Source organism: Nematolebias whitei, chromosome 16 (genome assembly GCF_014905685.2).
Source record: "Nematolebias whitei isolate Nwh7 chromosome 16, NemWhi1, whole genome shotgun sequence".
Taxonomy (NCBI): domain Eukaryota; kingdom Metazoa; phylum Chordata; class Actinopteri; order Cyprinodontiformes; family Rivulidae; genus Nematolebias; species Nematolebias whitei.
Genome location: NC_056513.1, coordinates 37650154 through 37662188, shown reverse-complemented (window position 1 = coordinate 37662188; position 12035 = coordinate 37650154). Strand labels below are relative to the sequence as shown.

General features: G+C 42.7%; 1 protein-coding gene across 1 annotated transcript in view; it reads right to left on the bottom strand.

Moving 5' to 3' along the window:
* Positions 1–4481: 4481 nt before the first annotated feature.
* evpla (envoplakin a) overlaps positions 4482–12035 on the bottom strand; it is a 32483-nt gene continuing 24929 nt past the window's right edge. The window contains exons 16-22 of the mRNA XM_037689988.1: positions 9462–9600; positions 9164–9357; positions 8926–9076; positions 8686–8769; positions 8437–8544; positions 8265–8357; positions 4482–8141 (exon numbers count right to left, since the gene is read on the bottom strand). Of these exons, the coding sequence (XP_037545916.1) occupies positions 4776–8141; positions 8265–8357; positions 8437–8544; positions 8686–8769; positions 8926–9076; positions 9164–9357; positions 9462–9600 (4135 nt within the window). The 3' untranslated portion in view covers positions 4482–4775. The remainder of the gene's footprint in view (positions 8142–8264; positions 8358–8436; positions 8545–8685; positions 8770–8925; positions 9077–9163; positions 9358–9461; positions 9601–12035) is intronic.

Here is a 12035-nt window from a genome sequence, read left to right as displayed (position 1 = left end):
GATGGACCTTTACAAGAGATCCTTCCTGTCTACAGCCATCAGCATCTATAACATCTCTTAATGAAATGAGGATAGCGAGTTACAACAACAAATAATTTCCCTCTGGGATTAATAAAGTATTTTTGAATTTGAATTTGAAATTTGTTTGTTACCACCATTGCAACATACAATCAACAGGTTAACTGCAAGAAGTTACCTACAAAGCAGCCTAACTCTAAACCTGTATAACGGTTCTGTTTTATTTGAACTACATCAGAGCATTGTCCAAGCATCTGATTTCAACTCCAAGAAAAAAAAACAGTCACACTGAGCTGAAATTTCTTTATCTGAAACTAGCTCAGCACAGTGGCACAGTTGGTAGAGCTGCTACCTCTCAGCAAGAAGGTCGATGGTTCAAATCCTGGCTTGGGACCTTTCTGGGTGGAGTATACATGTTCTCTCCATGCATGGGTTTTCTTCAGGTACAACAGTTTCCTCCCACAGACCAAAAACATTCATGTTAGACTAACTGGTAACTCTAAATTGTCCCCAGGTGTGAGAGAGAGAGTGAATGGTTGTTTGTCTCATTTGTCTCTGTGTCCCTGTGATGGACTGGAGACCTGTCCAGGGTGTCCCCCACCTCTCGTACATTGGCAGAAATGCCAGCACATAATTCATGTTATTGGGGACTGCCATGCAAATGCATGACAGGCACCTATTATTCTACACCTCGGAAGAGTGTCTACATTTCTGTCTCCGTTAATGCGGCCCAAACCACAGAACTTTAGCGTTGACCTTTTATTACCCAACATCACAAACTGATTCTAATTCTCTGAGTAATTCTTAGTTATTGTTACCACTATGTATTCTTTGTTTTACCTTAAAAAATGGTAAACTGAATCTCTTACAACCATAAATATTCTGTTGTTTTTGGTGTTTCTGTGTAGGTAAAGATTTTATTATAACTGGATTCATGTTTACAAGGATTTTTTTGTAAATGACAGCTAAGATCATTTTGGAAAAACTGTATTTCCATGTGAACAAGGCCTTAGTTCTGTAATGAAATCCAGGTTCGCTCCAAGTAATAAAGGCCACAACGAGCAGCTAAGTCAGAAAATAAACTTCAGTTGTGAATTGCGACACCTTTGTGAAAATGGCTAAACACCATCACAGTTCCATCAAACTGATTCCAACTTTTGCAATAAATTCATGATGTCTTGTTCTGAAAAATTTAATTAATTAAAAAATACTCTTATGGGAAGTGGTGGGCAGCATGGTGGCGCAACTGGTAGAGTTGCTGCCTCTCAGCGAGCAGGTCCCTGGTTCAAACCCCGGTCCAGGGGCCTTTCTGGGTGGAGTTTGCATGTTCTCTCCGTGCATGCGTGGGTTTTCTCCGGGTACTCCGGTTTCCTCCCACAGTCCAAAAACATGCATGTTAGGCTGACTGATATCTCTAAATTGTCCCTAGGTGTGAGTGAGAGAGTGAGTGGTTGTTTGTCTCGTTTGTCTCTATGTGGCCCTGTGATGGACTTGCGACCTGTCCAGGGTGTACCCCGCCCCTCGCACAGTGATTGCTGGACATGGGCACCAGCGACCCCCGTGACCCAAAATGGAATAAGCGGGTAAAGAAAATGGATGGATGGGAAGTGGTTTTGGTGATTGGCTTGGCGTGTGTCAGTCACCAAAGTGACAGCAGTTGAGCCCTGTTCTCTCTTCCAACTGACTGCAAGTCTGTCACTCACCACAGGAGTGCACACTGCTAAGTGGGTCACCATCAATACATTCTGTCTTTAACACATGTTCGCTGTTCGTTTAGCGCGGACTCACTCTATCGCGGTTTTTCAAAATAAGATTGGACATGACACACAGTTGACTGATTGATGGATGAGCCGCACGATCGGCATGGAATTATTAATTAAAATTATTTATTTTAAATTATTTAGCACCTGCTGCACCTGTGTGCAGCCCATACAGCAGGAAAAGCCTCCTCCTGCAGCTCCTCCTCCCTCCTCCTTCCTCCTCTGTCGATCTCCGTTCTGCAGTGGAGAAGTGGGCGTGGCTGAGAGTGCAGTTGTTAGTGTTCGATACTGTGACTTTTCTGTCCCTTCATTAGTCTTGTCCTGTCACCCTCAGCTCAATCAGCCTCATGCTCTGCACCTGTTCTATTTAAGAGCCTTTAAACGGTTCATGTCAGTATAATCTAGCCAAATACGGATTTGATGCCGACACAAGAATGACGCCCTGGTGTGGAGGGAGCTATTGTAAAATTAGAAGACAATATGCAGGAAATTATGAGTATGATCACAATTTGTTTAACCTATCTACCTCACAGGCCCTTCCTCAGGTCTCTCCAGCCCCACTTTCACCTCAATACCGCATGTCATCTTTTCACGAACCTCACCTGACTTTGCCTGAGGAGTTTAAAGGGGAACTTGATCAGTGCTGCCCGTTCCTGACCCAGTGTGAGATACACTAGAAGCTGTTCCTCAGTCTAGTGGTTCTACACTAAATGTTCCTTAACCTTCTGCCTGCTAGGAAGCGGGGCAAAAGTGTGTGTGCTGGGTGAGTGGGATCCTTCATGATGCAGGTGGCCCTCTTCCTGCATCTGGAGGTGTAGATGTCTGTGATGGTGGGGAGGTTGACTCCAGCAGACTTCTGTGCAGCCTTCACCACTCTCTGCAAAGCTTTTCTTTCTGCAGCTGTGCAGCCTCCATGCCACATGTTTATGCTGGAGCACAGGATACTCTCCACTGCACACCAGTAGAAGGAAGTGAGGACTGAGCTTCCCAGACCAGCTCGTCTCAGCCGCCTGAGGAAATAGAGTCTCTTCATCAGGCTGGTAGTGTTGTTACTCCAGCTGACGTTGTCATTCAGGTGCACACCCAAGTACTTGTATCTGGAGACCACTTCCACCGCAGATCCTCCTATGTTCAGGGTGGGGTAGGTGTGTTTGTTCCTTCTGAAATCTATGATCATCTCCTTCATCTTCTTCACATTGATGTGAAGGTTATTCTTCCTACACTAGCTCTCCAGGTGTTCCACCTCCTGTCTGTAGCCGGACACATCATTGTTTGTGATACATCCAGCCACTATTGTATCGTCTGCAAACTTTACAATATGGCAGCCTGGATGGGTAGGTGCACAGTCATGTGCACAGTCATATATGAGCAGAGTGAACAGGAGGGGGCTTAACACACAGCCCTGAGGGGAACCATTGCTAAGGGTTATGGTGGAGGAGAAGTTGTGGATCCTCACAGACAGCAGTCTGTTGGTTAAGATGTACCTCTCAGATTAAAGGCTCCCACATACTCGGGCATACTTCACTCCGCAGAGGTCCGCGCATACCCTATTAGACTCAATGCAGACTCGAAATAGACATCTGTAAGCCATGTCTGCGCAAAGATAAATTTTTACGACCACGTAAATTGGTGTTGCACAATAAACCGCCCGGTGACGGACTGTTTTGTATGCAACACCAATGTAGTAAATTCTCCTTCTTCATCCCTGATCTGGTTTAATGGCCTTTTCTTTTGTTTGTTTTTTCTTTTTGTTAAGAAGCAAGCAATCTATTCCTCCTCCTCCATTGACACCATGACTGAAATTGTGAGAAATTAAGGAATTTGTCACAAGAGAATTAAAATCAGGCCCAGCGTGACTGCAGGAGGGTCTGGAGATTTCCTCATGGGCTGGTCTGATGTGTGGACTGCAGGGACAGCGCTCCCTGATATTTTATCTTTTAGAACTTTTTATTAACAACGTATAAACACAGAACACCACTGGGCTGCCAACTGCCTCTACCCAGGGTGGCTGGTAGCTCTCGTTTTTTTTTTTTTCTGCAACCTGTCAATCTATCCAGTGGGCGTTTCAGCAAATGACCAATCGGCGAGATCAGTTTGTCCTGAAGGTAAACGCCCATTTCCTGCAGAGCAGGGCTGTAGCCCATCAGGGTGTACGCTTGAGTATGAAGTCTCAACCGTCTGTGGACAGTGCGTGTGCAGTGTCCGCGCGGCTCACGGAGTACACAGTACGCCCAAGTATGTGGGAGCTATGAGACTCATGCACTCTTCATTATGTCTATTCATATGTTTGTGAATATTTTCTACAGGATGGATACAGCCAGTTCTTTTATAGTTGTGGAAACAGCTTTTCTTCTAACTGGGTGGAGTTGTGCTTCCTTTTTGTCATTTAATAGCAGTGTAGGAACATACCGCTGTTTCCTGACAATTAAGATGTCTAAAATTAATAGTTGTTATAAGAAACATCGAAATGGTGTTACTGGGTTATTATCTAATGTTGTGTAATTTGGTATTTTTTTAATTGAAAAACATTTGGTGTAGATGTATAACAGCTCAGAATCAAAAGTGGAGGATTCATACTCTTTAATCATAATTTAAATTTATTGATATGTTTCTTCAAAAGGTATCAAACAATGTTGAGTTTAAAGTGAACACCAAGTTATACAGAATCAAATTAATCCTGACAATTAACATTGCACCATGTCCCATTATACCCCAAAACAAAAAATGATAAGGATTAAACAGCAGTGATACTCTGTTTTTAAATTAATTCACAAAAAGAAAAAAAGGAACAAATCTGCCACACAAGACATGTCTGGTAAACAAATGCAACTCAGCAGCAAATATTTTGGCTTGACAGAAAGCTTTGTAGTAGAAGACATCTCATGAGTCAAACATGTACTTTGTATTTATTCAATGAAATCCTTTTTTTTTCATATCTAGTCTTACATTTTTACCACAATGCTTCACAGACCAGATAACTTCAAAAGGTAAACATTTCTAGAATCGGACAGTGTTGTTGGAGGAGGCAGGCAACATGGGTAGGCCTGACTTTGGATCCTTCCTACAGCGTTCCAGAGCTTGTTTGTAGCTGACCTTCTCCTTTGTGAGTGGATCTATGAAATCCTTGATGTGGGCTGCCTCAGTTTGCAGATCTCTTAGCATTGTGTTGTCAATCATTTTAGACCCAATTGCATCCAAGAGGCTCACTCTGCGACCAGTGTTAGGATCGACCAGCCCTCCTGTCACGTGCTGGGCCTCCATGTAGCGAATTGCCGTGTCCTTTGGCATCCAGTTCTTCTGAATGGCTTCTCCCACAGACAAACGTTCTTTAGTCACAGGGTCTTCAACTCCAGTGAAAGCCTTCTCTGCATTAAGCAGCCGCTGGACTTGACTGTCATCAATAAGACCTCTCATTGATGCCTTTTGAACTTTGTATTTCTCATTGTTGTTGATATCAATGATACCACCTGTTGCTGCCTGAGCCTCGAGAAGTTTTTGGGCAGTGGTGGGGTCTATCAGTTTGCGCACTGAAGCACTACGTATTGTGTAGTAGGCGTCAGTGTTTGTATCCACTATTCCGGCAATTGGATATGTTTCAGAAGCAGAAGAAATGTCTATGTAGGGTGATTTTACTGTTGATGTAGACTTTGAGGGGATTGAGTTAAACTTGGGCTGCTTCTTTGTGTCACCGGCAACCAGAAGGGCGAACTCTGAGATGGGCAGCTTGCCTTGTTTGTACTGTTTTAGATCATAATCTGTTAGCTTTCCTTCTTTCAGTGCATCTTTGATAGAATACTGCTTTCCACTCTTGCGATCCTGTAGGACAGATGTCTCGCCATCAGGACCCATGGAGGTTATCTCCTCCCAGTCACACTCTAGCTCTTGAAGGTGAATGTACTGCAGACGATCAATAAGGCCTCCCATGTAGGCATCAAAGGGAGACATATCTTTTCCTGTTTCTGGATCCAGAATGGTGATTCTGGTGGAGACATTGGTTTCCTTGGTTCTTGTCTCTACTTGTTCTTCGTTCTGCAGGTACAGCAGAAGCTCACGAATGGCGCTGTCTCGTTGACGGATCTGCTCTTTTTCTTCCAAGATCTGTCTCTCCAGTTGTTGAACATCTGACTCCATCTTAAGGCTCCTCTGTCTGCTCATCTGTGTTCTTTCAGTTATAAGTCGACTCTGTGTTTGGAATGACAGACTGATATCGTGTTTTTTCATTTCCAATGTTCTGAGTTCTCGTGTGAAATCTTCCTTCTCCCTCAATAAGGCATCTCTCTTTGAAACAAAAGTTCTCTCATCTCTTGAAGTGCTGCTTTTGACGTTCATCAAAAAGTTAAATTTGTCATTAAGACGTCTAATTTCATCCTCCAGGTCTTGTCGAGCAAATTTATTCTGAGATACCTGCTCCCTCAGACGATCTCTCTCAGCTTCGACAGCCTGGTCTTTCTCAACACGAACCACCTCTTTGTACACTGTTTTCTCACCAGACTTCTCTTTCTGCAGAATCTCAAGCTTTAGAGTGACATTGCGGATGTCTCTCTGGATACGCAGGATATCGCTGGTTTCCTTGTCCATGTCTGACCTCAAACCATTTGTCATTCTATCCAGTTTTGGGTCTCGCTCAACTTTAAGTACGTCCTCAACAACTATACACTCCTCGACAGGTGGTGGGGCATTTTCCAGTTGTGTGATGCGCAGTCGAATCTCTCTAAGTTCAAACTCAGCTTGTATCCTCTTTTGGCGCTCATCACTCTCTTCTATGATCCTTCTTTTATCTTCCAGCTTGGTTCTTAATTGCTGTAACTCTAGCTCCATCCGACGTCGCTTCAGAACTTCTTCATCTAGGTTCTTGCTGAGCTTCTCATGCTCCATTATTTGCCGTGGGTCCTTCTGTAAACGCACAACCTCTGACACAACCACTTTCTCTTCTGGTTTCTGCCTTTCCAGGATGATGAATTTGTTTTGCAGGTCAAAAACCATCTCTTCAATGTTACGCCGCAATTGTGCCTCTTCTCGCACATTCTTGCGCAAACGGTCAGCTTCTTTCTCCAGTAGTGGATCAGGCTCATACTTAATTACTTCTTTGGTGACAACTTTGGTCTCTATCTTGGACTTTTCCATTTTTAGTTCATCTCTCTCTCTTCGGAGCTGGATCACTTTGTCCTGGAGGGATTCATATTGGTTGTATAAATTGTTCACTTGATCATTTAGCCTCTTAATCTCTCGCTCAATTTCAGGGCTTCTTTCCTCTTTGATCACCTCTTGGAGAACTTCTTTCATTTCCACTTTGGGCTTCTCAGAACGAAGGATGTTCAGCTCTGTGGTGATCTGTGTGATCTCCCTCTCAAGACCAACACGCTGTTTATTGGAATCTTGTATTTCTTTGCGAAGGCGCATTATCTCTACTTCTGTGTTTGGGTCTACCCAGTAGATCTCATTAACAATTTCTTTGACCTCAACTTTTGGCTTCCAGTCTTGAACTTGTCTGTAGCGGCTTTGCAGATCCATCAATTCTTTGGATAAGGTGGTGTTTTCAATCTTCTCCTCTTCCACCAGTGTTCTGATGTTACTCGACTCTGTGATAAGTTCAGGGTCTTGTTCAACTTTTTTCACCTCTTTAGTTATGATCTTCGGCTGGATGTTGGGTATCAGCCTCTCAAGTGCGTTAATCTGGCTTCTTGTCTGGAAGATTTCATCATTGAGGAGCTTGCACTTGTTGCCTTCATCGGAAATTTCAGTCTCAAATGTTCGTACTGCTTTCAACATCACTGGATCCTTTTCCACTTTAACTACTTCTTTCTTAACCACCTTCTCTTTGATGGGTGGTCTCTTCTGCTGGAGAATCGTGACTTCCGTCTTCATCTGTATGTGCTCCCCATCCCTCATTCGAATCTCATCTCTCATCCTCGCTATCTCATCTCTCATCTTAGCAGCCTCTTTGTCCAGCTGAGGATCTTTTTCAAACTCTGTCACTTCCCTAGTCACCAGCTTTGGAGCAGTGTTTGTGATAGTGTCCTCCAGATTGACGATTTTCTTGTTTATCACCTCAACCTCTGTCCGGGTGGTGGTTCTCTTTAGGATCTCTTCATCCAGTTTGTTCCTTAGAGTAGCCAGATCACTTTCCAGTTTTGGGTCTCTGTAGTACTGCAGTACTTCCTTCTCCTCAACCCGCTCCACTCCTCTGCGACTCTTAAGTGAAATCATCCTGTCTTTGAAGGATCTGAGGTTTGTTATGGTGTGAGCTGTCCTCTCTTTTTCCTCTTCTAGCTCTTTTTGCAGACTGTCAAACTCCAACGCATTCTTCTGCTGGTTTTCCAGTTGTACTTGCTGCTTCGCCACCACCTGAACTTTTTCTTCGTTCTGCAGCAGGAAAAGCAAATTATACACATTCACAAAAATGTGGGATGGTTTTACTGTGCAGTTTTATTTTAATGATTATAGTGAAAAGTGCATTTTATTTTGATTTGTGTCTTGTTTTCTTACTTGTAAAAGCACATTCTTGGCCAGGCTCATCTGCTTTTGGCGTTGAATGTTTTCGGCTGTTGCTTCAGCATATCGATTCGTTAGTTTTTTTTCCTGTGGTAAACAAACCTCTAATTAAACCTTTTCTGTATTTAATCAATGTAGAAATGTGTATGGAGCTAAAATATGTTACCTCTTTCTGAACAGAATCAGAGAGAGTGAGCATACGAGGCTTCTTTGGAATAGTCGCACCAGCGTCCTCAAGTGTACTGTTGTACTTGTTGACACAACCATCGTACTCCTGCACAGATGAAAAGATTTTGACTTCCTTCATTTCTTTACTTAATCGTAAAATAAAAAAAAACGTTTCTACAAAATGATTGTATATTTTTCTGCTTGTCATAAAATTTGATTGCTGCTTCTCTTTATTTTAAATTCTTACATTCAGTATATTCTGCAGGTCTTCAGAGAGGTTAGCCACTCTATCTATGTCGTCTTCCCTCCTCTTCAGGTCATCCAACACTCTCTATAGTAAAGAACGTAGCATTAAACATTTTAATGTGCCATAATAACAGTATATCATTTTTAGAAAGAAATTTTAATTCAATAAATGCACCGACAAACAAAGGGAAGGCTTCTCCACATTGGATTGTATACATGCATAGTAGGAACATTGACTTACCTCTTGGGAGCTGAGTTTAGCAGAGACTTCTGACAGATCATCAGTGCAGTTGTTCTTATACGTTGGCAGGTTGTCCAGGAAGGAGTTCAGGTTTTTACACGTTCCTTGAAACTCCTGGTTCTTAGATGATGCCTCTTTTAGCATGCTTTCCCTGAGGAGGGTATCACAGATTTAAGTTATAGTAAAGGCATTGTCACTTCTGTCTTGATTAGGCACAAGTTCAGAGCCTGAGCATCACCTCTCCTTCAGCTGGTTTTCAACATTGATGTAACGACTCTGCAGCTCTTTGACATCCTTCCTCTGGCGCTGGATGTCAGGACAGTACTCCTGGTAGCCCTGCTCCAGGGAGCGACACAGCTGTTCGGTAGTCTCCAGATCCTGACTCAGCTTTCTCATGTCACTCTGAGCTGCTGCCACAGACTTCTTCTGAAGCTGAACACAACGAAGGAGACCCTCAGATTATAATGAATGGAAAGCTGCCTTTGTGTAACAGACTGTGAAACACTCGTGTTTATCTTGTGCACTTTTTTTTTTACCTGAATCTCCTCTAAGCTGGATTGAAGCGCATTTGGTAAATCAGGGACTGGACCATCGTCACTGAGCTTTCTCTCAAATCCAGAGACGAGACCATCCACCTTGTTAATCTGGCTCTCCAGGTTGAGAGATGCATTCGCCCTGAGAAAAAGGGGATTGAGATTAATACAGAACAAATCTAACAAAGTTAAGTTAGGTCCTTTGGACGGATTCTTAAAAAAAATTAATTAAATTTAAAAAATTGTTGAAATGTTTCGTCTTTTATCCAAAATACTTCTTCAGTCTGAGGAGCTCCAATAAACTCAGTCTTATAAATAGCGCCTTCTCATAGTGGATCAGCCAGGTTGTTGTTGACATCCAGAACTAGCTGGTCACATGATCAAGGAGGACCATCAGCCTAACGGCCGATCGTTAGTGCCCTGATTACCACTTGCTATTCACTGAGTGATACTAGCAATAACAGCATTGTAAGGGGGGGACAGTTGAACCCGGAGGCCTCCACCCCTGTTTAATGATGGACGGTTTCTCTTCACAAAGATGGCCTCCTTTAAGCCCCCAGTATACTGCCGCGTACGTCCGTTCATGCGTACATACGCGTGTATTGTACGCAGAGGGTCCAGATTTCTTACTCCAGCGTACACCCCGAGCAACTGCAAAGCAACTTCACAGACAAGGGGCATTTACCTTCGGGACAAATTAAGGTCACCGATTGGTCATTTGCTGACACGCCTACTGGATTGATTGACAGGTCAGAAAAAAATAAAAAAAGCAAGCGATGGCAGCCTCAGCCACAGCGGTGTTCTGTGTTTATATGTTGTTAATAAAAAAGATCTAAAAAAAACAACAACAAAAAACAGGGAGCGCTGGCCCTGCAGCCCACACATCAGACCAGCCCACCAGGAATCCTCCAGACCCTCCCGCAGCCACGCTGGACCTGAGTTTAATTTGCTCGTGACAAATTCCTTCATTTGTCACCATTTCAGTCATGGCATCAACAGAGGAGGAAGAGATCACTGCCTCTTGGCAAAAAAACAAAAGAAAAGGCCAGATCAGGGATGAAGAAGGGGAATTTAATTCATTGGTGTTGCAAACAAAACAGTCCGTCGCCGGGCAGTTTATTGTGTGACACCGCGTACGCGTATGCAGTCGTAAAAATTGAGCTTTGCACGAACATGCCCTGGGGGGTACGCTCGTACCTTCGCGTACGTACGTGCGTACCTCTGCGTATGGATGTACGCAGGAGTATACTGGGGGCTTTACTCCTCTCTCAAACCATCGTTCCTCTCTATCAAGGATGTGAACATCTTCATCCCTGAACGAGTGATCTCTGGCCTGGAGATGAGTGTAGACCACAGAATCCTGGCCTGTGTCAACATCATCAGACACAAAAGAAACCACAGAGCCAGACTGAAGAAGACACAAAAATCTGGTTTATCTTAATATTGTGACAAGTTTTTATGCCTTTTTGTTGTCAAATATTTGGGAAAAGTTAGAAAAAATAAGTTAAAATTACAGCAGGTCCTTGGTTCAAACCCCGGTCCAGGGGCCTTTCTGGGTGGAGTTTGCATGTTCTCTCCGTGCATGTGTGGGTTTTCTCCGGGTGCTCCGGTTTCCTCCCACAGACCAAAAACATGCATGTTAGGCTGATTGGTAACTCTAAATTGTCCCTAGGTGTGAGTGAGAGAGTGAATGGTTGTTTGTCTCGTTTGTCTCGTATGTTTCTATGTGTCCCTGTGATGGATTTGCGACCCGTCCAGGGTGTACCCCGCCCCTCGCACAGTGATTGCTGGACATGGGCACCAGCGACCCCCGTGACCCAAAAACGGAATAAGCGGGTAAAGATAATGGATGGATGGATGGAAGTTAAAATTATTATTTTAAAACGAATAAACAAACAGTTCAAATTGATCTTTGTGTCTTTATAAAAAGAATATAAAACTCAAAATGTATGTTAATAAAATAAATCTTACATCAGAATAAATTTGATTAACTAAATCAAACAAACCATTATATTGTAAACAAGTTTACAGAATTAAGTAAAAAAATTAACAAAATAAAGTAGATAAACAACAAAAAAAAGGTGGTTTTTTTTTTCTTCTGTTACTTAAAATTGGACATGACATTTAACAATTAACAAATTATTTTATTAACTGAACTAAATTAAACAAATTAAATCCGTCTTTCCTTTTAAAGCACTTTTTGTACAATTAAATGTTTTACAGCAGATGAAAAAGATCAGTAAAACAAAAACAACAAACTAAAGACAAAACAACAGTTCTTTCACTTTTAACAGCCCCACGTTATAAACAATTTAAATAAATCGGACTATTCAGCCGACGGCCTCCGGGTCAGTGACTTGGGTCCGGACCAACAATGATTTCATAAATCATTTATTTTTTCGAGTTCTGGGTTTGGGTTCTGTTTATTGCATTTATGATTCAATGCAATAAAACAAACAAATTTAAAAAGTAACAGATCATTATAATACTTGGTTTATTTACATCATGACGTTAATTGCTGGATGTCCGACCCCTGAGCTGCTGGTTTTCAGTAACTGTGGCCCCTGAGCTGCTGGT